Source organism: Cyprinodon variegatus, unplaced genomic scaffold, assembly GCF_000732505.1.
Source record: "Cyprinodon variegatus isolate N-32 unplaced genomic scaffold, C_variegatus-1.0 Scaffold484, whole genome shotgun sequence".
NCBI lineage: Eukaryota > Metazoa > Chordata > Actinopteri > Cyprinodontiformes > Cyprinodontidae > Cyprinodon > Cyprinodon variegatus.
In genome coordinates, this window is record NW_015150937.1 from 536,884 (window position 1) to 563,323 (window position 26,440).

The 26,440-nt window shown below is 37.5% G+C and overlaps 1 protein-coding gene across 2 annotated transcripts in view; it reads right to left on the reverse strand.

Annotated features, from left to right (window-relative positions):
- LOC107094458 (MICOS complex subunit mic25a-like) overlaps positions 1–26,440 on the reverse strand; it is an 85,306-nt gene that overhangs the window by 37,639 nt on the left and 21,227 nt on the right. Inside the window, exons 5-7 of one of the 2 annotated variants that reach the window (XM_015390050.1) lie at positions 20,260–20,280; positions 13,891–13,974; positions 3,027–3,097 (exon numbers count right to left, since the gene is read on the reverse strand). In XM_015390050.1, coding sequence (XP_015245536.1) covers positions 3,027–3,097; positions 13,891–13,974; positions 20,260–20,280 — 176 coding nt within the window. The remainder of the gene's footprint in view (positions 1–3,026; positions 3,098–13,890; positions 13,975–20,259; positions 20,281–26,440) is intronic. The other variant, XM_015390051.1, reaches the window with a different exon arrangement.

Consider the following 26,440-nt stretch of genomic DNA (forward strand, 5'->3'; position numbering starts at 1 on the left):
GGTCGATGAGGTCACTAACCATCATACAACAGTGGTCACCACACTTTTATATTTCCCTAGAAGGACTCTGTAACCCACAGTGCCTTGCTAAAGTATTTATACCCCTTGAGCCTTTTGGCATCACCTCCAATACAACAGAATTCATCTTATACCTGTATATAACACCTGCATTGGTTACGCTATTGAAGAAAATTCTTGATTGGATATCGTGACAATGGGCCTGATCCAAAGGGTCAGATCTATTAAGCCTATTTCTATGTTGGAATGGAGACTACATGCGCTAGTGAATCTGCACAAAGTGTCACATTGTGAACAAAATGGAGCAGCTGAAATGCTCAGTTTTCGGAAACTTACTTCAGCCACTTTTGAAGACTAGGTGCAATAATTCTGCTATGTGGAAATATTTTCATGTACCCCTTGCAATATCCTTGCAAACCACTAGGGGTACGCCTATCCCTGGTTGGGAAACACTGATTTCGCTTCACATTGTCTTGACATTACCCTTAGTTGCGCATCCCCTTTTAAAAATCCTGGATCCGCCCCTGCAAATCCTCAGATCCCTTTTTAAATCAAGCATTCTATCCACACTTTCTTCATATAGCCTGCTCCCAGGACATATTTGAACATGGTATTTTAAGAATACTGCAAAAATATAATCTGGAAGGAACATTCTGCATATAAACGTGTTTTCCATTATGTGTGTTTTAAGTCAATCTTGTGAAATTTATTGTAGGGATGTGCTAAAAAATGCAAGTTGACGACATCCTCACTTAATGATGAAAAGAAGTGAGAATTGGTGTTATGAAGCTGCATATTTAACAAGTTCCCACATACCCTGACAATGTTAGGGTGGCTGTGGGCGCATGTTGAATAAAACTGGTATGCTTTCTGACAACAGGTGGGGTCTGAGCTCTGTTTTCCCACAGGAATCAGAAGCAGAAATGCTTGGCAAAATCTGCCACTGGAAAAGGATCGTCTCTTTCAGAGTTTTACTAAACCCGATCACAAAAGCGCACACAATCCTGCAAATTGTAGATGTTCCCTCCATCAACTGATCTATTCTAAACAGGTGGCAAATTAACAGACTTCTTTACAATAACAGGCAACCCACTCAGGTCATTAATTCTTCTGAAGTTGTCCCAATACTCAAATTGAGGAGTCAAAAATCCTGTTACTTTGATAGGCAGGTGAGGTAGGGAGATAGAAAGGAAGGATTTTCCTGAAACAGATGCTAGAATCTGGTAATTAGACGACAACAGCCCAGCAGTAGCAGCACACAGAGCTTTTAATTTGTTTTGTATCCTGTCTGCCACGCTGTCACCTTTTGTTTTTTCTCTAATCAGAACCAGCAAATTGCTACACAAATAAAATAAATGTGTTGGAAGCCGCTTCAGTGATGCCACCCCAAAGAGCGTTTTTTTAATAGACTGTTGACACAAGGGGAAATGTAAGGGCTACTACGGTGCTTAGTGTAAAATGTTAGTCTGAAACCAAGGTACAAGCTATTCTGAAACTTAAAGAACTCATTCTCAGGGTCCAAACTAATATCTAAAAATGATGTCATCAAAAAAGTATGTTGAAACTAACTGAGTGACTTTTAACAAGATCTTATACCATGATATCTATATCTTGATACCTTATCTAATCGTCGCCTTCATTTATTTTGAGGTAATTCTGTTACAAGTTTTCCAGATGAAGCTTAATCTAACCTTTAAAACAAACTAAATGTCTCATCAGTCAGTATAACATTTCACAGAGGCAATCTAAGACAAACCAAATGTTCCTCTATTATCCCGTGGATTCCCAATGCTGTTTTTCTTCTCAAACTAATGCTTTTAGATCAGATTTCTGACAGCATGTTCTTTGGGGTGTTTTCTGTGTAAAGTGATGCAGCTGCTAGAAATGCTGCACTGGAAAATATCTATAACCTTACAGAGAGTTTGATAAGCATGTGGGCAATCAGAAGTAATAATGCTGACTAAAGAAGTTGGGTTTTTAATTGATCACACTGAGACTCTAAGTTGTGTGTTTTCATGAGTTTGGTAAGATATATAGCATATATACTATGTACCAATGGCCTGATTTGGACAGTGTATACACTGCCACAAAGATCATGGGATGTTTATTATAGTTGCTTGATGAGATTCTATTCACTGTGGTAGAAGGATGTGATGCTTAGAGCAGCGAATCGCTCAGAAACCATAAAAATAAATTAGTTGGAGCATTACCAGCCCATTCTGGATGAAGTTGTACTTGAGCATTAGGCCAGACCTGCTCTCAATTCTTTAATGACAATGCAAGCTGGGCCTTAGTCATGAAAAAACCAACACTTCTGGTTCAAAGCTCCTCCATGGTGCATCCTGGATCCTGATGCACTTCCACAACCATATCAAAGGCTTTGGCAAATTCACTATTAAAGGTTTCTGCATGCTGCAAACAATTGAGAAGGTTTATGGCTCCCTGATGGCTGATGGGAAGCTATGTTAAAGGCACACTAATGACCATTAACATTCTTTTTCTTGAAAGAAGGTGTGTTTTTGTTTTAATGTTTACTAAACTATCTAAGGTTCAAAAATCTCATTTAACAAGTTGTGTCTTTTTGAGTAACTGAGGCTTTTGTTTTGACATTTCACCACGATTTTACAACATATTTATACAAGAATTAAAAATAAGGAATGCTCAATGTTAATTTGACATCTGAGTCACAATATGATAATAAAAGAAATGAGGAGTGATAATAGTAAATTATCACCCAGTCTCACAACTGTGAGCAAAACTGTTTAACACGCAGCTGGAAAGTGTAGAGTCCACATTAACGGACCACTAGCATTGCAAATAGCCTGCAAGGATTTTTGTCTTGTTAATTATGTTTTCTTTTCTGAAACTGAAATCAGCTGTTAGCAAACAAAAAGAAACACATCTAAATTGCAAATAAGATACTTCATACTTATTTAGTATTACTGATGTAATGCATCAGAATAAAACACCTTTGCAAATGGAGCACCTCAAATATATTCAGTATTTACCGTATCAGGGCTTCGGTTTTAGTTGCAGCTTCAAAATACTGTTCAGATGTCTGCTTGTAGTTCTCAAAGCTCTGCAGGGGGAGAAAAAAAAGAGACAAAAAATGTGAGAAATTAGTCAAAATGTCCAAGAGCTCAAAGATTATGTGCAGTGCACAAAGAACTTCATTAAAGAAACTGTTTCCTGGGTTTAACATTTTCGATTTGAGGTTGCACCGTTATAAAGCATAAAAATATGACTATGTCAAACTTCAAATTGAGTTTAATGAATTAAACCTTCACAGTTTGCATATCTACATAACATTAATAAAGTTCTAATCACTTTTGCGGCTTTAATTGAAGCATTAATAGGATAGAAGTGATGAGCAAAATGCAGAAAGAACCACTGAAAATGTCACATTCCATAAATTAGTGACCTTTGGATTTTACAGCCTGCTTACAAATCTGAATATCGACGCTCTGGTGGTACTCCATAATGTTTTATTTCATTCGAGAAACCCTGGCATTTAAATTGCAATTACAACCCAGATGCAGCTTGTACCTGCTGGGCAAAGTCATAATCAGAACACTTTTACCTGAATAATCAGGTGGTCACAGTGTTAAGCACAATCCATAGTTGATAATGCGCTGGATAAGATGGAAAAAATGTGCAAGATTTGATTTCTGAAAGCAAAATTCAATGTCGGCTGCTCACGACGATCACCTTAGAGGCTTAATGTCAAAATGTATGAGAAGCTGTGCCTAAAAGAACCCAAACACGAACCTAATCTCACTCGCCACCCTCTCATACACATTTACTGCAGTAATCACCATTTTAAACCAATAACCGCAGCTCTCAGGCCATTACTTAATAACTCCCTATATTCCCAATAGATGAGGTGATAGGAGAGGGAGATAATTGAAGTGACTGTGCAGGGAGGAGATGGGATCAAACACAAACCTCCCCCACAATCCCTGGCCTTCCACTCCTTCAGTGCCTGCAAGTCCTTTTTTTCATATCTCATTATTTTAGGCTCATCTGCAGACAGGCTTGCCCAGCTTTGAATGGCTGGTGTTGGAATAGACTCAACATATCCTCACAGGCATTTTTCATTTAATCTGTTCTGCTTCTATTCTTTGCGATGTAGTTATCTGACCCTGTATCGTTTCCTTTCTTATTCATTAAAGCAATAAGACAGAAGTCATGCCCATTTTCAGATCAACAAGTAATACTCTAGGCTGTGGTACCCTCCTGCTTTTTCAAAGGGATTATGGTTAAAGAAGACAAAAGCGATAAATATGACTATTCTAAAATATAAAAGAACTACAGTTTTACCTTTTTAATAAATCAAGTCATTTTTTTCCATTCATTCATTCATTAATTTCCGACACGCTTAATCGCAAGTGGGGTCGCGAGGGATGCTGGTGCCCATCTCCAGCTGTCTACCGGAGAGAGGCGGGGTACACCCTGGACAGGTCGCCAGTCCATCACAGGGCAACACAGAGACAAACAGAACAAACAACCATTCACACACACACTCACACCTAAGGAGAATTTAGAGAAGCCAATTAACCTAACAGTCATGTTTTTGGACTGTGGGAGGAAGCCAGAGTACCCGGAGAGAACCAACGTATGCTCAGGGAGAACATGCAAAATCCAAGCAGAAGGACCCCAGGCCCGGAATCGAACCCAGAACCTTCTTGCTGCAAGGCAGCAAAGCTACCCACCGCAACACTGAGCAGGCGTCATTTTTTTTTCCTCAAAAAAAAAAACAAAACATCACTCTACATTGCTCAAAAAAATTACACACAAAAACTCTGGACACAGAATCACACACAAAATTTAAGTGGAACACAGACTATAGACAATCCCCACCCCAATGCAGGGGATAAAACGTCGCGCCTGGGCAGCCAAGCCAACAATTGGCCTGAACGACAACCCTTTCAGAGACATAGCCCAGTATCAGGTATTGCAGGCTAACAAAGAGCCCAAAACGACTCCCCATTCCTAAGGGGCGGACCCGTTCTTCTGGTTCAATTTGCATGTTTTCTAAGACAAACAAGTTTTGGGGCTACTAGGCTACTATATAAAGCTTCAAATTCAATGCTAATTCTGCCATTTTGAATTGAAAAAGCTTCCTGGATGGGAAGCGAAACATCTTCAAACTTGGAAACAAAGTCCTGTGGATTGTTTTTTAAAATTTTTTGGAATGACTATAACCTGGATGGCTGAGAATCTTCACCAGCATACGACAAGATACAATGTTCCCTCTAATTTATCATGTGTCTGAGCATACACAAAAACTCCCTGATTACACTGAGGACCACTGTGAGCAACATCAGATGTGCGTGCGGAGGCCATACACCACTTTTTATAAACCCGGGATCACAGTAAGTTACATGGTTTATGAAAAGAATAAGAGATTATAGTAACAAGTTCTATTAGTTTACTTTTAATTTAAAATAAAAATAAAAACCTCCATGAGATGTTTAGTATGCTAAATGTAAGAGTCCTGCTTTGGTGAGGATGAGGGTTGAAATGTGTGCTGAAGCTTGTGATACGGCATAAATTCCTGTAGCTCTTTGTCCGTTGTTTTTTATATTTCACAGTTTTAGCGTTTCTACCATAAATTACATAAAAATGGTGTAACTGTATAAGAATTGCATGATTAATATCCATAAATAAAGAAAATAATGTCACCAGAATAGGATCAAATCATACTAAATCTCTTTTTTTCCACATCAATCCTTCTCACTTATCCAACGGATGTCCAAATCTGTCACTTCAAGAGTTTTCTGGATACTGTTTATATATAATTAATTAAACCAAATCTTCTATCACAATCAGCACTGGATGCTTGACATGTAGCACACATATTCAGAAGCCATGAGATCTCCTTTAGTTCCTTACATCTAGGTGCTGCAGACACCATATCTGAGATCTGCTGATCGACCCCTGTTTATGTTTTTGCTTCATCATTAACTTGAATTTAGCAAAAGAAAAAAAGTCAGAGCATCACGCTGTGCTGTGAACAGGTGTGACTTAAACTGTGTGCATGTTGGATAGCAGGGCTGTTACAAACCGGTGAGTTTCATGGTTGTGGAGGACTGATAAATAGTTTAGGCGCCACATATTCTTCTTCCAGCTGGATTATTTATTTATGCATCTGTAGCTCTCTTTGATGCACTGATGCACAAAGGATGCTTGTTGAACTTTTTTATAAATGGACACTGGTGTTTAATTAAATATATTCATCCAAATATAAGTCTTCAATGTATTCATATTTATTATAAAACTGATTTGATGGCGATTTTCTAAACTAGGAGCAGATGATGGGCCAGATCAGCTAGTTATCAGACAAGCAGGCTGGTATGCCGCATTAATGCAGTAATTGAGGCAAAAGGAGCTCCAACCAAGTATTGAGTATTGTACATGCTCATATTTTTTTAATTTTCATACTTTTCAGTTGGCCAACATTTCTAAAAAATCAATTTTTTGAATTAGCCTTAAGTAATATTCTAGTTTTGTGACACACAGAATTTTGGATTTTCATTTGTTGCCACTTCAAATCATCAAAATGAAATGAAATGAACATTTGAATGCATCAGTCTGTGTGCAATGGATAAATATAATGTACAAGTTACATCTTTTGAATGCAATTATTGAAATAAATCAAGTTTTTCAAAATATTCTAATTTACTGGCTTTTACCTGTATATATCTAATTTAGAATGGGAAGATAAAATAAGTGTTCTTGATCTCTATATAATGTAATGAAATTCAGGAGAAAACATTTTTTTTCTCGTATTTTTATTGTTGGTTTTAAGTTGAAAAATAAATGATAAACTAATCAAACTGATACAGATAAAAATATATCGGATTTTTCAAAATTGTATCTGCGTGAACCCAAAGTTTTACGAACCGAGATTCGACCAGTTACCCACAATTATCCCCATTTAAAATCTGGCACGGACCTGTAAATAAGAAAGTGCGACCCGACTCGTCAACATAAAGTGTACACAGCTGTTTGCACTTACAAGGAATTTGACTTGATGTTTATGGTGCAGACAAATTCAATGTGGCTTGGGTTTTGCTTGAGGAGTGTTAATTTTTTCTTTTTTTTAAACGTAGGTAGAAATGGATAGCTAGGTTTTCTCTCAATAAGATATAATTGGAAGCTTGCTTTTTGTACTTCCTTAAATAAGCTTTAGCTTTAAGTGTGACAACAAAAAATGTTCAGCATACTATCAGGGTAGTCAGCATTTTCCATTTTCTTCAGCATATTTACAAATACTTTTTATAATAAAAGAAATACCAAACTAGAAAATATTCATTAGCATTTTTTAGCCGTGCAAGAAAGAAAACAAGAAAAAAATTAAATAAAGAAATTGAGTCATGATTAGAGCATCTGGATTAGCAGGTACAGCTTCTCTGTTAGCGTTGTTCTGGGACAGTGGGACCGTTTTGTGCTCCAGTCTATTAACATGTAATTTTGAGTCTTTGTATGCGAGCAGACCTAAAGCAGCAGCCATAGATCAGCTCTTTTGACACCAGAGAAGAGGATCGCCTATCACTGGCATACATGCTCTGAGCTCTTCCCAGTCGTTTCCACCCATTGGGACAAAAGCCCAATGTGGAGAGACTGAAAAGGGGGAGATGATAACCCTCCAAGGGGAAGAGCTAGGTTTTGAGGTTGTTGGAAAGGCTCATGCAGGGGATTAGTGTGAACGCAAGTGTGCTGTGTTTGTGTATAATCTTGCATACATGCAGGTGTGTGACTAAATCTGTGTTTGCTCCCGAATCTGTGTTCAGATGATCCTTGCATGCACACTTGTCTGAACAGCCTCTAGGAGCTGTTGACTGAGATGGGCTGATGTCAGGGTTTTGAAGGGAGGGGTTCTTTCACGCTCCACGCATGGACGACGGCGGATTAATTTCTCTTTCTGAGGGACAAGTCGATGAAGACGGGGAAGAAGAAGGGATTAAACGAGGTGAATTTTAAACTAAGACTTGTTTACAGAGTCACAGGGTATGTTGCCACAGGAAGGAGGATATACTCTACCTGTACACTGCAGAGAGATTAGGAGGGCTTCCAAAAATAAATGAGAGTGAGAGAGTGGAGGCGGGGGACTGGAAGAGAGATTTGGAGGATGTGTCCGTGTGTTCAGTAAACGCAATATTTTGGTTACATTTTATGTCTGTATTTACTGGTATGCTTAGGTGAAAATAGGCTTTTGAGGTTATTGATCAAGTTTTTAGCAAAACCAGTTAAATTCACTTTAGATATATTTAAATCTTCTTTTGTAATTTTGTTTTACAATGTCATTCAATATTCTATGCAAGACTATGAACCTGATCTTCTCATGCATTTTTTTTTCTTCAGCATATGCAATAACTGGGCATGTTGCAGATGTTTTAAAAAGTTGCTACGCAAATGTTAAGAAATTTAAACTAATTTGGTACAGCCCATTAAAATGAGGGGACTGCATATTTTAAAGGAGTGGGCGTAAAGAAAGATGAGGTTCAAAGCCATGGAGATGGAGGGAATACTGATAAGCATTTTCAAAATTATAATGATAACAAAATGATATTTATACACTGCATCTCCTATCTATGCCTTGTGCAGGGTTTTATCAAATATAGGGGGAAATAAATCCCTGTTTTGAAAAAATGTACAATTTCATTTCAAAACAACTGTTTGATAGCTATATTCTCACAGACTTAATCTCTAAGATACAGAAAAAGAATTCCGTATTTTTCCCTTTCAAATGGTTTAACCGAAGTCTACTTCTTACTGGTGGGACGTCGTCTCTTCCGAAAGCTGAAACTGCTCAAGAAGATACGCTGGATTTGAATGCAAGACACAGAGAAAACGTCTGTCTATCAAGGAAAACAAGCTCAAGTCAGTTCTAACCATTATGAATAAACCCATTTGGACTCTTTTGTTTTAAATGTTTGCTTTTATAAGAAAGTTTTTCTTGTTTTTTTGAGGGAATCTCTGCAGAACATTGATTTTGCTTTCTGCATTTCAACTAAACACTTTCCATTTATTTCCCAGCATCGATGAGTTGGCTCTGAATCCCAACTAAGGAACCTCACGACATTGAAGAATCTGGTGAGGAAGAGTCAAGCTTGTTACTTAATCAGCAAGAAATAAGAAGTTTTTTCTCACTCTCACAGTTGCAAGAGCCTGTGGGGCTTTTCCCTGCTTGTTCTTGTTCTGGGCAGTACTTTTTTATTACAGCGTGTCCAGGAACAGTTGTGCCATTAGCCAGGATTTGCCTGGCCATTGTGTTGCTACTGTGTCTTTTTTGTGGTGTGAGATGTGAGCTACCGAGGATAGGACTTTCTATGATTTCAGCAGCTGCCGAAGTATGAATACTCAGAGGCAAAGCAAACGTTTTACTTTTTCTCATTACTTCAAGAACAACAACAACTTTGTAACTTCTTTATGGTATGCAACAAGCTCAATGTGCTGAACCTTCTTACTCCAGAAACCGCTTGATTCATGTGGATGCTGTGTCACAGCCATTTTAACATTTCATTGTTTGTTTTTTGGGGGGCAGAGTGGGATAGAAATACATTTTACAACTACCCTGCAATACCTTAGCAAAGTCCATGTTTAAGACCTCCGCTTTCTAAAGGCAACATTCTTGCAAGCCAGTAGAGATTAAAGCAAACACTGGCAAGTGTTAAGCTCAATATTCAGAGAACAAATGATTTGGAAATGCAGTCTGGCAGACAGATGTATGAGGAATCGAATCATACAGGAAGCATTTAAATAAAGGTGGCAAGACGACCTGCCTGTTTTCTAACAAAGTTCTTCAGTTTTAAGTATAGGAAGTATCAGGCTAATAACTTCGCTTCAGAACAATCACACTAATAGAGCCATTAAGGTCATTAGCAGGGTAATTAAAACAAGTGAACCAGTGGCCCTACACTGCATTCAGCTCAATGCTTTAGTTATTGTGGCCTTACAATCCAAACATGTCCCCAACAAGGCCACAGAGTAGTTAAAAAAATAAATAAATAAAAGAAATGCATTGGCAGACAATTAAAATCTGATTCCATCCTTATAACACATGAAATCCTTATATAAATCTTCATCTTATCTGTCTTAATTTTTTAAGCATATATATATATATATATATATATATATATATATATATATATATATATAAACTTATCAAATGGGATCTATAATAAATCTGTTAAACCAAGTTTTTTAAATTTTATATTTTGCAAAGCAAAGACAATTCTAATGTCATTTTTCAGCTGTGTGGTTTTCAGTGAATTTTTGTAATCAAAAAAGCACACCACTGGCTAGTATACCTAAAGTGTGTATAGTGGATCGGGTGCTGTATAGAATGCACTTCAAAGATGACAGCTTGTACGTGAACCTGTTACAATAATCACACGTTTACACATACTCCCCCTCACACAGGCTGTTTGCACATTTGTGTCAGTAGTGGACTCACAAGGCATCCGCAGCCTTTATACAAACAGAAAAGCTTATTATCTTCATTTATCCCAGAGACAAACTGGACACTGGAGCATGTTTGATGTATTCTGTATTTTTGCATGGATGATGGACAGCAGGCACATATCACTCAAATCATTCCGCCTATTAGAAGAGGATTTTATTTTATTTTTATTTTATTGTGAAGCATTAGAACACAATAAAATTATATAAGTCGAGATCCGAGACATTTGCAGTTCATTTTGAGTCACGGTTTGATTTATTAAGCTATAGTTTTGGTGATTTTTGTTTTTTTTGGAAGCATCTAATTAGTATATCTGATATTATGTTAATATAATTTTTTCACTCAGGTATCATCTGAAATAGATAATATATTGATCTTAGTTAAACTAAATCTGAATGTGGGGTGTTTGTTGTAATTCTGTTAAATATTTATCTGTTCTGTATGGATTGAGTAAATACTTAGCAAATATCTACATTAAGGCAGTTTTCATTACTAAAAAGAAATCCTTTAAGACTACAGGCAGCAGTAGAGAGAGGACAGATAAAACAAGTCCATTGGCTAGGTTATACATTTCTTTTTTTATTATTTCTTCACCATGCATCCCATAATGCTTCCTTCAATATATAACTGAATCATGACTATACGAGTGCTTCTGTCTTTCTAATTTTATGTATATAAGCTGTGTCAGTCACCATCCAGGTTTTTAAGAGACCTTTATTTTCAACCAGCTAAATTCAGGGATGGTTATTGGAGAATGAAAAAGGAAAAGATAGGCAGCAAAATGGGAACGATGACATGAATGGAGAGCTGGATGAATAAAGTGTTGGACTGCAAAATGAAGGAAAATAAGGTGGAAAATGGCAGCCGACTGAGGACAGACAGTCTGTTTAATGCACAGTCCATATAGCCTTTTTTATCTCCTCCCACTCAGTCCCTTTCTTTCTCACTCCCTCATCCACATGCAGGTCAGCTGCACGAAAATGATGGGGGGGGGGAAGAAAAAGATAGGAGAGAAAAGAGGACTGTGGCAGCAAGCGAAGAAAGATAGAGCATCCTGCACTCTCCTGCCAATCAGTCTTCTCTGTCAACCATTCCAACGTGTGCCGCTTGCTACGAGTCATGCAGAGACCCCTCCATTTAACTCGGCTATGTAAAAGGTTTTCTCAGAGGCCTAAAGGAGGTGAGTGCCAGGAACTAGATAAGGTCCCCTCCTGTATACCTGATGGGCCCTGCCGCAGGGAGGGAGGATAGAGTGGAAGAGCCAAAGAGTTTTGGATTAATACTTAAGAGGAAAGCTGTGAATGCAAACAGTAACGCCCAGAGGAGGTAAGGGGAAAATGAAAAGGGCAAGACTTTTCTTTGATGCTTTCACAGCTTTATTTTATATTCTTATATTACGGCTAATTAATGTTATTATTAACTAATTGTTTCCTGGTTAGTCCTTTCTTGCTCTGTACTCTGTCTGTGATTTGAGGTAAATTCAGCTAATATCTTCTTCCCAAATTAGGTTGTTGCTCAAAGTCAAATAAATCTTTTAAAATCTGCAACATAGATATAAGGCGACCATTGTGGCTTTTCTTTAGCGTGAGAACTCAACATGGGTTTTTATTTACGTCACTGTGAAAATAAATAGCATCCTCTATCAGTAATGACTTGTTAACGTCTGGGAAAAATAAAACTGAAACATGTTCTAAAATCATTTACTTCAACGGTAAAAAAAAAAAAAAGCATTTCTCACAATATCAATATGAAACAAATGTTATGTTCACACACAAATGTGATCCAAATCCAATGTTTATACTCATATGCAACTCATATCCGACTCTCTCAAGGCATTCAAATCGGACCAGTTCAGATCTTTTCAGCTAAAAATAACATCTTATTTGAACCACTTCTATATATGCTACTACATATGAAACATATCCAAGTTTTCAAAGCATCTATAGTCTGAACGGTTCAAACCAAACAGACCAAACAGCAGCAGCAGTTGCTAAATGCTCCACTAAAGGCTGTGGTTAATAACTCGGACCTGTTGTTCTTTTTCTCCTTCCACCGTTTTTTCATAAAGTGTTCACTCTACCCTCAGCTTTCATTTCTAAACAGTTTGAGAATAACACTGAGACACCAGCATTTTTTTTCTTCTTTTCAATGAAGCTTTATTCAACACTTCTAGTGACATGCAGGAACATTATTACTTCAGCAAACACTGCACTGGTGCGTTTTGTGTGAACATAGTCAAAGATTAAGCTTTAAAAGAGAAACTATTGTGAAGGAGAGAAGCAGCCAGGTGCTGCTTATTGTAACCAGAATTTAATTGGATTCATTAAATTATCTAAGTGCCACTTAGAAATACAGGTTTGGCTCTTTGCAGCTCTAAGATATACAGCTAGGTTAAAACAATGATAAGCTAGGAAGACAACAGCGGTGACCTTAAAGAAGTATATAAGCAAACAACCGATTTAGAAAGGATTATTTTTAAATTATATGGGGTTCAGTGTAATGTGGGACAGTTGTCAGTCTTCCAAAAAGCATATTTACAGCTAGTCTCACTATAATGGTATGGGGGTGGAGAGATGATGATATGGGTTTGCAGAAACAGGACAAAGTGACTTGCATCAAAATATTTTGGGCTTAAATCTATAGCCACAGAATCATCGGTTTACAGTGTTTTTGAACCAGAAGGACTTATTAATGTTTACCAAACAATGATAAAGTGACATCTGAAGTGTCTTTTTTCCCCAATAAATAACATAAGAACCACCTCTTCATCAGCTACTGATACTTTACACGACTTGAAAGAGGGTGGGTTTTCCTTTTATGAATTCTGAGGTACTCAACAATCTGCATTTATCTTTTTTTTTGTTTTAAAACCCCCAAAATGGTTAGGAAAAAAAACACATATAAGTGATGCAAATACTGCATATAATGAGTTTTTAATGCATCTTATCTCCATTCTTTTTTTCTTCTAAGGCACTTAAAATTACTGTGTGTATGAATAGTCTTGCACAAACAAACTTGCCTTGCCATATGTAATAATGCAAATAAATCTGTCTGGGAAGCTTCTCTTAAATGCTGCTCCATTACATCTGAACTTCCATCTGCTGCGTCTCAGTTTAATTTGAATTTTAACACTCGCTTAACAATTAGATATGCAATGGTATTATCAGACCCATGTTTGGTTTGTATAAGATCAAGCTACCTCACTAATTATCTTAAGGTTGTGTAGGGAGAGTAAAGAAGACATGACAAAACATATTGAAAACGGAAGATGCAACAAATTATTGTATTTTATAGAAACATTTCTGTGCATCTCATGAGCATTTTTAGCTTGTGTCTCTGCAAAATGTCATGATGACATAATGACAAACTGTTGATTCTTTAAGAAATGGGAAAAGCACCCTTACTTTTTTCTCCAGTATTTCTAGTTGTTCTTTGTAGAAACTGGAAATGGTGGCCAGCTCCTTTTCTTTCTGCTCCAACTTTTTAGCCTAGGGAAGAAAACATGAAAGAACAGAGATTATACATGACAGCAAACGTTATAAGTTAAAAAAAAGAAAAAAAAAGTAAGAGTGATTAAATGAAGAGGACACCTGTTTTGGAAATGTATTTTCCATGCAGAGATGATAATGCCACGTAAAAGGATTGTGCCAATCTGTGTTAGTACTGAACCTGGCCTACCAAGGAGAGTCAGGAAAAAAAAAAAAATCTGTTTTTAAATACCAAGTATCATTAAGGGTGCCTTGAAGAATTTATCAACTTTTAAAAATGACCTTCAGCATATTTTAATGGGGAACTAACTGCCATGGACACAAAACACTTACTACTGGTGAGATGGAAAATTATTGATGAATTATTGATTAACATGCAAAGAATTTTTCTATTAAAATCTGAAAAAAAAAGACATTTGTATTCCCTTGGCTTTATCAATACCTCCACTGCAATGGTAACTGCTTTGCACAGCTAGACCCCGAAGTTTCTACACACCGTTTAGTAAAAGAATTCAAGCTCAGTTAGATTGGATAGATAATGTGTGAAAAGTGATTTTTTTTATTAATTTTTCAAAACATCCTCATCTGATTCTTGGTTTGTCCCATCCCAGCATGGTTTCATTAAATCTAATCCACTGTATCTCTGGCAAAATGTTTAGTTTTCATCCTGCTTGAAGGTAAACATGCTTCAATGTGAGGACTCCAGGGTGATCTACACTGTTAGTTTTCCACAACACTAAATATTGTGCAAGTAGACCAGAAAGTTTACCCTTGCTTACATCTGATTAAAGTATCTACTTTAACATGTTTTCTGTCTCTCTAGCTTCTTATGTAACCACAGACTGTGCTTCCTTTTCTCATAGACTTTAATCAGCAATGAAGTACTCAGCTAAAACTTGTCCGGTAATAGATCTTCCCACCAGAGCTGTGAACCTGCAGCTCTATCAAGAGCCCCTTGCCTGCTTCACTGAATACTGCTCTCCTTATTTTTCCTGTCAGTACAGGGAGATGGAGATATCTTGCATTTTTTCTGTACTCTTATCTCCAAAAAAAGAAAAGAAAGCTGCTGAAAGCTTAATATAATGAGTTAAAGTTGAACCCTGCTTTATGCTACTTCAAAATGTTCTCCCTGACCCTCTGCTGTGTTCCTTGGTCGCCATGATGCCTTTTGTTTGCTAATGTTCTTCTGAAAACCTGTGACACCTTCGCAGCACAGCTGGAGCTATACTGAAATAGAATTACACATGTGATTACTAAATAGGTGAGTAATGAAGTAAGTGGTTGGTGGGTGGCTTTGTAAATGGGCTAAGACAAACCCACACGTTTCTGATAATTATTTGGAAATTCACAATAAGACCCAAATAAGTTTAATTCACTTAGAAAGCAGCAGCACAGGGGGCACTAATACGATGTTTAAATGATGTGAAAATCTCAGCAAACAGCCTGAAAGTTGTGCTAAATATATTTTTAAAAAATACACATTAATTAATAATCCCTGTAGAAACAAAAGTATTAATCCCCCTGTACTGTACATACAAGCAGAAGAGTTACAATGGTGCAAATGTTCTTGGATATAAAAATAAAAAAGTAACTATACACTTTCTTAACTTGATTATGCAAACAGGGCCGGTGTAAAATAATCTCTGAAAATGTTTGCTGAGCTTACATTTCACATTACTATATTGTCACACACAGCAGCAAGTCAAACTGTTGCTAAAACTGGGAAATCAGATTTTATTCACATGACTGAGCCTAGAAGTGTAGTATAAAGAAGAAATATAGTCCAAAAAAGGAATGAATATATATATATATATATATGTATATATATATATATATATATACACACACACACACACACACAGTACAGACCAAAGGTTTGGACACACCTTCCCATTCAAAGAGTTTTCTTTATTGTTATGACTATGATTATTGAAGATTTAACACATGTGGAATTATATACTTTACAAAAAAGTATATAATTCCACAGCTGATAGTACAACTGAATTGGACTATCAGCTGTGTATCCACCTGACTTCTGCAAAACACAACTGATGGTCCCAACCCCATTTATAAGGCAAGAAATCCCACTTATTAAACCTGACAGGGACACCTGTGAAATGAAAGCCATTTCTTGAAGCTCATCAAGAGAATGCCAAGAGTGTGTGAAGCAGTAATCAAAGCAAAAGTTTGCTCCTTTGAAGAACCTAGAATATAAGACATATTTCCAGTTGTTTCACACTTTTTCGTTAGGTATATAAATACACGTGTTAATTCATAGTTTTGATGCCTTCATTGTTAATTTACAGTTTTCGTAGTCATAAAAATAAAGAACTCTCCTTGAATGAGAAGTTTTGTCCAAATCTTTTGCAAATATTCATTCATTTTAAGTCCCAAAAAGGATCCAAAAATGTCCAGATAGCACAATTAAAGTGATGGAGAGCTGCAGACTAATGTGTTTTCACTAGAATCCATGCAATAGTGACAGAGTAGCTGTGAGAAAGTCCATTTGGTTGCACATCAACACCACGCAATGACACTTACAAAACTAGAGAGGTGGCATGAGATTGGCACAGCTGTGGCAGGAGGTGACATGGTGTTGTCGACATTAGCAGGAGGTGAAAGCCTTTAATAAGCCCGCTGAGCCAAGCTTTGACAGGCAGCAAGATGGTGGACTGGCTGAAGGAAGACCCACTGTTTGGGCCGTGGCAAAGCAGCATGCGAGCAGAGGAAGACAGAAGGCAGATGTCAAAATAAAAGAAAAAGGAGAGACACTCTGAAAAAATGTTGGCAGTTTAGCTTAAAGAAAGATACATGCATGCAGTGGTGAGAAAAATTAGACTTCTTTTTTATAACCAAAGACCATACAGTCTGTAACTTAAAACTGTTTGTTAAAAACAAAGAATTTAATGAATAAATACAGATAGAAATAAAGAAGCAGAAATCAATGACATTAATAATTATGCAGGATAAACAAAAAGACTGAAGTTGGGAAGCATCATCAAATCATGGGGCAGCTGACTATTAACAGTCTGTACTCAACAACACTAAGAGACATGTTCACCATGACATTATGTAGCTGATTCTGAGGTTTGTGCTCTTTTTATCAATTTCATTGAATTCAAATGAATTAAATGAATCAAAAGAAGCTGACTGGATTTCTAAGTTAAATTAAATACAACATATATAATATATTATATAAAACATATGTTTGGACCAAGCCCTCTACCAGTCGAACGTCCATCTTTTTTTACTTTATGTATGCATCTCTGTTTTTGGAAAATATTACAAAATACATCAAAACTAATCATTCTTCAGAATATTAAATTAACTTCTTTAAGGAAACTTCTAATGGATTCTTTCATTATCTGCTTTTACTAGATAAAAGAAATAAAGCACACTGTGAGTTTTGGCGCAAGTTTTAGACAAATGTCACATTTTAAATGATTTTTCTGGTCAATTATGAGCACTTGTTATTCCATAGGAGTGGTTGATCTTAAAAACTCACCTATGTAACTTAAGAGAGTTGAATTCGCCACAGTTGCCATTCGCTTTAAGGGTGACTTAACCTGGCAGGTACTATAAAGGTCTACCACCCCAGTGGCTTAAAGTATCAGTGTCCATGATGCATTTAGGGCATTTTTAACAGATTGAAATCAGAAAAGCAATTGACATCAAATTTGATCACTTTATAAACAGATACACAACATGTCCATATTTATTGGCACCACTGCAGAAAATGTGTAAAAAGGCTAATACACCATCTTCATTCCAGCAGCACAATGTCACAGAAAATTGGAGAAATATCCAACCCTTAATCTAAGTTATCTTTTAAATTAATTTATTATTTCCTGACAGCTTTTTGATTTATTTATTTTTTTCTTGTTTCGTTTTGATTTCATTAAACAAATTACGAACGTCAGAAATGACTGCTACTTTATCAGTTGTCATCATTATCGCTTCTGGGAAGTGACCTGAATTCAAACTGCAACTTCACAGAAGCTGCTAAGCATTCTTTTAAAACAAGCTGTCATGCCCAGTTACTGTTAACAACAACAAAAAATATCACGCAAGATGTTTGCAGCTAGCAATATAACTCAAGTTTAAAGTTTATCAGAGCTGATGTCAGCCTAAACTATAGCCCAAGTTCATTGCCCCCCCCAAAAGAAATCATGACAGTTTTGAATTCACTGATTGATCACCAAGCCCTAATACTTTGTAAATATACTTTGCCTTCTGTACAGCTTCACAAGGTCCTTTAAATTTTATTATGTTCTTCTTTTCAGTTCAGTCTCCAGGTTATCTTTAGGGTCTATGGGACAGAGACGGAGGAAGCTATTGTTGACTTGGCCTCATATTTATAATAATATATAATAATTGAACTTTATTGATCTCACATTGAAAAAAATGTACCTCTGCATTTAACCCATCCCCTTTGGGAGCAGTGGGTCGCCATCGTGGAGCACCTGGGGAGCAGTGTGAGGTTAAGGATCTTGCTCATATTTTGGATTATTATCCTTTTAAAAGACCCAATTATGACCCAATTCCTGTTTCTCATGGAGAACAACAGATCTTATGATTTCATGCACTCTAAAAAGGTTTTCAGGTTCAGAAACAGGCCCACAGCACCATGGGTCCTCATCATACTGGGGGTGTAAATAATACCCATTTTGTATCAATGCATCGATCCAACAGCCGACTATCCGACACATAGGCACGTCTGCTAGAGTATCGATTCATGTTTTGTTTTATTCTCCTGTCTATTTTTATCCATTTGCTTCTGGACGCAATTCTGATTCAGTGGGGTTCGGTGGGCTAAACTTATTTTTCCCTCCTACCTTGCTTCCTTTAACCACTACCCTCTTTCCGTTAGAACACACACACTCGCATAAACAGTAGGTAAGACAGACACAGCAGAGTTAGCAGAGATTAACCAATTAATCTAATCTAATCGTATCATATTGGGGTGTATTCTTGAGTATCTAAAATAATCAAATGGTTGGGTCAGGATATTGATACTGAATCGAATCGCCATGATGGGTGTGATTTACACCCCTACTTCATACATTGAAAAGGTCTTAGGGTGGTTTTAACATATTCATAGTTTATTTCATACCCAACATGCATAAAATGTTTGGTACCAAGCTGTGCACATGGACACCATCAAATGGTTGTCATGGCGACCTGACACTGAGACGCTAGCCCTTTCTGCAGTTCTCTCTGCTCACTGTACTTAATGGCAAAACAATTATGGATATACATAAGTCCTTCCTAGTGGCCAGTGGCTGAGAGAAATTTGGCTCTGTCAAGTTTAAGAAACTCCTATAACAATATTGATTTGGGTATTTTTATTTTAAATGGATTTGAGGGTTTCCACAACTGTTGCAATTCCTGGTTTTGTTGAAAACAAATGACCTATTATGCATCGTTTTAGAAAAATAAAAATTTGTCAAATTTAAAACTTGGATTCTTCTAAATTTTTCAGAGGGATTAATAGCTCAGGAGTAAAATATTAAAATCTGGCTTTTTAGACATTTTTGACTGAAGCACAAAAAGTGTAAAGCGGACTATTGAGTGAGTTTCAACATCTAAAAACAGACTCCCTTAAATCTTTCCAGAGGTCAAATATCTTTGCCTTTTATGGCTGATTAATTATCTTACTGTACATTCAAACAAATCAAATGTTTAGTTTAAGAAAGTGGTTTGTGAATGCAATTAATCCAGTATGAACGTGACATTCTGCTTGAAAACAAAGAAACTACAGACATCACACATGGATGTCTGTAGAACTGGACAGGAAAGTAGAACTACTCAAAAGATACACACCAAAAACTATATCACATTGATGAAGACACTTTTTCTTGACAGACCAACTATTTATCTGAACAATTATAATATTTCAGGATGCAGACAATCACACTTACACTGACAGACATAACATTTATCAAACTCCAGCGTAATCTAATTCCAACTTAAAAGACAAACACATCTTCGAAGGGCACATCTGCAAGTCCTTACACTGCGCCCTGCTTTCCAACAGCAGCTGTCTGAAACTTGGAGAATGCGTGTATATGTGCGTTTACATGTAAAATCTCCTCTGCCAGCAGCACAGATGATGTGTAATTTTCTAGCTGAATACCTCCCAAAGGTTTGTTGTGTGGAGATGATGGCGGCAGCACACTTGCAGCCTAGCTTTAATGCACGATGAAAACATGACATCTAAATAGAGAAATAAACGTAGACTGAAAGGAATAGTCGAACTAAGAAGGTAAAAGTGTTGTTGCTTACCCAAGCATCCAAATCTGCTGGCTAGGAAAGAGAGAGGGAACTAAAGTTAGAGAGAACAAGGAAGGTGGAATGATAGCAAAAAGAGAGGTTATGAAAAGACAGATTCAGAAAGTACCATTCAGAAACTTTTCTAAGAAGGAATTTTAGTACTTCTCTGCTCCAAAACCCTTCATGTTTCTAATATTGCATAAAATATTTAAATCTACCTTTCATCTATTAAGATGTGTCATCAAAGCTGCATCGTTATGGTAAGGATACTTCCTCTAAAGACTTCAGAAAACCAGATTCAATGAAAGCTGTCCATACTAATGATCCAAATACTTCCTAAACTTAAGGCAGCTCTTTTTTTTCCCCTGTCTTCTTACTTGATGAATCGATTATTCCAGGCGTGCCTGACCTCAGTAACCATGGCCAGACACAACCGGATTATTCAGCTCATCCGGTAATGAAAGACCAGAAACAAATGACTTCTCTTAAGTTCAAAAAGTATTGGAGTTGTGCATAAAGCCCACTTAGCTCCCATACAGCTGCTGCTATGGTACTAGGATCTAAAATGCCATGTTGTACAGAATCTACTAATAAATGCTGCATTTAAATACAGCTGATAACGCAGTGTTATAAATATCTAATTAGGCTCAACATCTTTTAAATCCTTTTAGTTGCAGCTTCTGGATGCTCCATAGGAAGCAGAAATGTCGTGACAGACACAACACAAATGTGAGAACACAGAGATCGGCCTACCATTAGCAACTAAAGGTACTTAAGTTTAACGGATGCTTCATAGCTTCTAAAACTCTTTTTTCACCGTTAGTTTAAACCATCTTTAGATTAAAAGTCCAACAAAGATAAAGCTGTAAGTAAAATACAATCTATCAATTACCTCTAGCTATAACTGTTGTGGTTTGTGTAATTAAATCAGTCAAACTTCTGTTTATCATTACATAGAACAGCATTGCAGTCATTCCTTCAGTTTAGAAAATAACATAGAATAGCTGCCTTATACACCGAATATAACCATTCAGTTTTGATGGTTAGAACTTTGGGTGTATATCAATAAAGGTGCTGAATTCCAATAAAATTGCATTTCAGCAAGAGGAAACTAACATTTCCCTAAGCCAAGATAATGACAGGGATTTAAAATACTTACATAGATCAAATCTAAACTGGATATGATACTTAGATTTGAGAAAACTTTACATTGTTTGCGAATACACAAAACATGTTAGAGAGTCTTTTTGGTTTTGGAACTGAATTAGAAATACACAGAAATCTTAAGTTCAGTGTGTGACAGTGTCTAACCCTGATCACGGATGCTCCATCAAATAGTTTTTAACTCATGAAACCTGAAATCTAACTGTGAAAACTGCAAATGGGGATTCCACAATTTCTAAAAAATATTGCCAAAATGTGACTCATCACTTTCTTGTGACAGTGTTTCTTGTCTTGATGTATTAATACAACTTAGGATTTTCATCATTGTCATCGGCTTAAGATTCAAATATTACAGGACAGCTTTCTCTTTCAATTAACAGAAAAAAAATATGAGAAAGTTGATTTAATAAATGATTTAATGACTTCACAAATCTGTAGGCAAGTAGCTCAATCTGGCTGGATATAAATAATTAATAAATAACTGAACTTTATTGACCTCAAATTGGAGAAATTCACTCTCTGCATTTAACCCATCCCGTTGGGGAGCAGTGGGCTGCAATCGTGTGGCGCCCGGGGATCAATCGAGCGTTAAAGGTCTTTGCTCAGAGACACAGAGTGGTAGTCTGCAGGAGTGGTGCTTCAACTCAGAACCTCAGGATTCCAAGCTCTATGCCCTAACCTTGGTTGGCTCGAAGCTCGTCTGCCTGGCTGTGTGTTTCCTGGACGGGCCGCCTTTTACAGCTGCTTTTTGTATGTCTGCTTCTGTCTCCTTGAACCCCAGTCGGCCTCAGCAGATGGCCGCTGACACTGAGCCTGGTTCTGCTGGAGGTTTCTTCCTGTTAAAAGGGAGTTTTTCCTCTCCACTGTCGCAACAAGCATGCTTAGTGTGAAGGATTGCATTCGAGTCAATAAGTCGATGCAACCAACTGGTTTCCCTAAGATAGAAAACTTTGAATCAATATGACTGTATGATCTGATGAACTGTAAAGTGCTTTGAGATGACATGTGTTGTGAATTGGCGGTATATAAATAAACTGAATTGAATTAACCACTAGGCCGCCACTCCTTATTATGAAGGCTTTCTGAATAAATGATAGCGAACTGCTGGCTTATTCAATCTTATACTGCGTTTTTTTTTTTTTTTATTTGTTATAAACTTTAGCATTGTCAGTATTTACCTTAACAGGATCCCATAGAGGTACAATTCTGTGCCTATGAGCAATGAGTAAATGAAAAAGTGAAGGAGCCAAACAACTTAAGCTAAGATCCAGTGGGGAAAAAAAAGTGGAAGAAAGTGAATTCAAATGATTCAAAGACGGATAACAGAAAATTAATGCTCGGAATACGATATCAACGCTGGAGTTCACTGAAGCGGGAACTAAAGCCTCAGAAATTGGTAAGTTGATTGATGCATGAACAAGTACTGCCAGCAGATGGCAGGAAGGTTTATGTTGCCAACTGTGCCACAAGGTCGGTCACTAATACTTTTCAGGGTTATAAAAGGATAAAGTAAACATTATCAGGATGAACCTTTGCTTTATTTTGACATTAACATCTGTTTTTTGTGGGGGGGTTATAGGCATAGTGTGTGACTAGGCCCCTTTAAGTATTATGAAAGCTCCTGAGGAAGAACTATTACTGTATATCTGTTGTCTGTTTTAGAGCATCTGTGTAAAAAACAATCTAGAAACTAGGACTATGATGATTTCCTTGTAGGAATTTCTCTGAAATGGTGTAACCAAAATTATTAAATGACCATATATGCAAGGTTATCCCCGTATCAAACAATATTCAGACAGGCATAAAATGCCATGTTGTGTTTTTTTTCTAAGCTCTCCCAGTCTGCTGGTGGATACAGAACTCAGAGGGACAGATTAAAGCGGTAGGTGGCTCTAATGTTGCCATGCCTCATAAAAACACCATCGAGTTTAATGAGGTGGACTCACAAAGCCAGTGGCCGCAAAATGCATTTGTGTGGTTTTGGGTAATCTTTGTAACGGATACAGCTGACGCCATCTGTTAAACCATCCCGCTCTGAGAGTGCCCATGCATGTGTGTATAGCTGGATCCCCATGGGTTGCTCACAGGAGTGTGGCGTCCCATTTCCATAGACGAAAGACTTTAGAGGAGAGGTGAATGGGCTTGTTGAGATGAGGAGACAGAAAAACTCACACATACCCAAGCAGTTTGATGGAGTCTGCTTTTCATAGAAAACAGCATGACTCCAGGTACATCCGACATCATACCTATGTGGCTCAGATCTTCCTCGAAAGCAAATCTCAGCTGCTTTAAACTTAAAAATTAAAGAAAGTTTAGAAAAATGTAGTAAGCAAACTACAGTAATCATACTAAAATTTACTTCCATGAGCTCTAAATCCATTCCAAATATAGTGTTAGTAGTGGGATGAAACAGAGCAGAGAAATTCCTACAGTTCTCTTGCCACGTGTAAGGCCATTACAGTAAGTAATTGCTCTATCATCCAAGTTAAGTTACCCGATCCCAGTAAAAAAACGGGTTGTCATGGTGACCTGACAGCACTACGAAATTGCTTATAAGGCAGAAGCATTATATCTAAATACGAAGGAAGCTTAAGTTTTTTTTAGGGATGTAAATCAACAATTTAATAATAATTTTTTACTATGCAGTATTATATCGTTTTACTTGGATGAAGATACAGTGTTCCCAGTATCGCAAAGTGTGTTCCTTTAAGGTTTTTATTCGGTTCAATCTAAATGTCTGTGACAGACTGGACGCGATATCAAATTAATAATTTGCAGCTATATCAAAACTCAATCTGGATTTTAAAAAAGGATTTGGATTCACCAATTTGGGAAATCCAGGATAAAGCTCCTTTAGTACAACCACACAAATTTCATAGATTTCACACAGCAGGCCTTAATGCTCAATTATGATTTTTTGGGAAATCTGATTATTATTATTATTTTTATTTTTTTGCATTGCTGTTCATATTTCCAAATAATATGCGCAATGACATCACAAGCAAGCATCCTCTGTGTTTACAGAAGTAGACATGGATGGTAGTGCTGGAGTGCATCTAGCAATCTTTCCCAACTTTAAAAATGTAATCTTTTCAAGATGGTTAAAAAAAGACTGCTCTCAGCATTATTGTCCGACATGTTGCTGTTTTTCTTCCCGCCTCTGCACAGCAAGATGCAGAATAACGACCTTTGTTGAGTATTAATGTAGATCAGGTCGGATGAATGCGACCTGGCCGTTCACACACAGGTCACATTTGAAAAGATCAGATATGTATCAGATTCAGGACCACATAGCCAAGTGGCCTGGGTGGCATTGAAAAAAATCGTATCTGTGTTGTTCAGACTGCCATAAAAATATCGGATACAAGTCGCATATGGGCAAAAAAAATCTGATCTGGGTCACTTCATGCTGCAGTGTGAACATAGCTTAAAGGGCAGATTATACTGCAACTGCATACATCAAACGTCGCTTGGGTCTGGTCACGAACCAGTTTTACTGGTATGCCACTGCACCGTCGGTCTGGAATTTCTAGGGACGCACAGCAGATTTCTGCCAAAGCTCAAGGGGAGAGCCTATTCAAGAACACGCTAGAAGTTCACGGGCTGGCCACGAGAATTTTGCCGGCAGAGTGTTTATTTTCCACAACAATGGCGTGTCTGTAAGATATCACAGTCACAGAGATGGATCTATAGTTGATAGACATCGAAGACAAACAGGTTCTGTTAATGGAGTTGGCAAAAAGAGCGATTAACCTGTCGTAGTAGTTGTCCATTGTAGTTGTTCCTCAGTTTTTAAAAATGGTGCGCCCTGGGAACGAATCAAAAAGGACGACCACACAGACAGCCGGAAAGGCATACCAAGGACCAATCACAGCAGCTTTTTGTCTGCGCACTTCTGCTTGAGGTCTGCACGGGTTTGCGACCGTCCGACGCGTAGTCAGGATTTTTTTGAGGTGCGCGGCGAGGCACAGATACAGATTTGATGTGTGCAGAGGCTCTGCGTCAGAAGCATAAATTGGCCTTTAATTGATTCTGTTTGCTGCTCGTACCGAGCAGGTCATCGATGCACCAGTTTGGCTTCATTTAGACTTAAAGTCTAAACCATTCAGTAAAGCAGCATGTTTTCTGTCTATTTCCCTTTGAGAGAAGAAAACCAAAAGAGGCAGAGACTGTGGCACAACAAAACCCATATGTGCACAGCAGTGTAAATGAATGTGCGTGTGTTTATTTGTGCACGCATGGCAGTATCAGACCTTTTGGTCTCCAACACCACCTCGTAAAGTGTGAAACGCTTCCTTGGAAATCAATTATGTAAATGCTAAATTATGCAAATGGAATGTGTGAATGAATCTATGTGTTTGGGGACAAAAAGGTTTCAGTTTGGTTTTAGCCTGAAAGCCGGGAGAAGAAAGAGAGAGAGGGAGAGAGAGAGGGGGAAATTAGGGACGGGGAATAAAATGAGGATTAGTCTGGAGAATGTCACAGGGAGACACGGTGTGCACAGTTAAACTCCTGATTTGGCTTTTTAATTAGGAAGAAAGGAGGAGAAAGATGCCAAAACAAACAGAGAGGAGAGTATAAACCTGAAAATGGGGACATCCTTCACCCCAATATATTGTCACAGGTATATTAATACAATTTATTGATCAAGCAGAATAATTTAATCTAAGCTTATGATTTATCAGTATTTTAAGTTAGTTAAAAATGAAGCATTTTCCAAAACCTTAGCATGAAAGGCTCATAAAGGAAATACATGTTATTTTTAACCAACCAGGCATCATCAAAGAGGATACACATACATTTCTTTATGTTTGGCATTTCTCTGCATAGCAACAGGTCAAGAGCCTGGTCTGCCATTTATCCCGAAGTCCCACATCCTCTGCAACCGCAGCGTTACGCTCCGCCCAGCTGCGCTCCAGACAACCTGCACAAAGCAAAGCCTACAGCCTCCGCTGTTCCTCCCATCTTGCTCTGCTCCAACTTCCTCAAAGCTCGAGGAAAGCATACGCGATTGTATTATCATTAAACT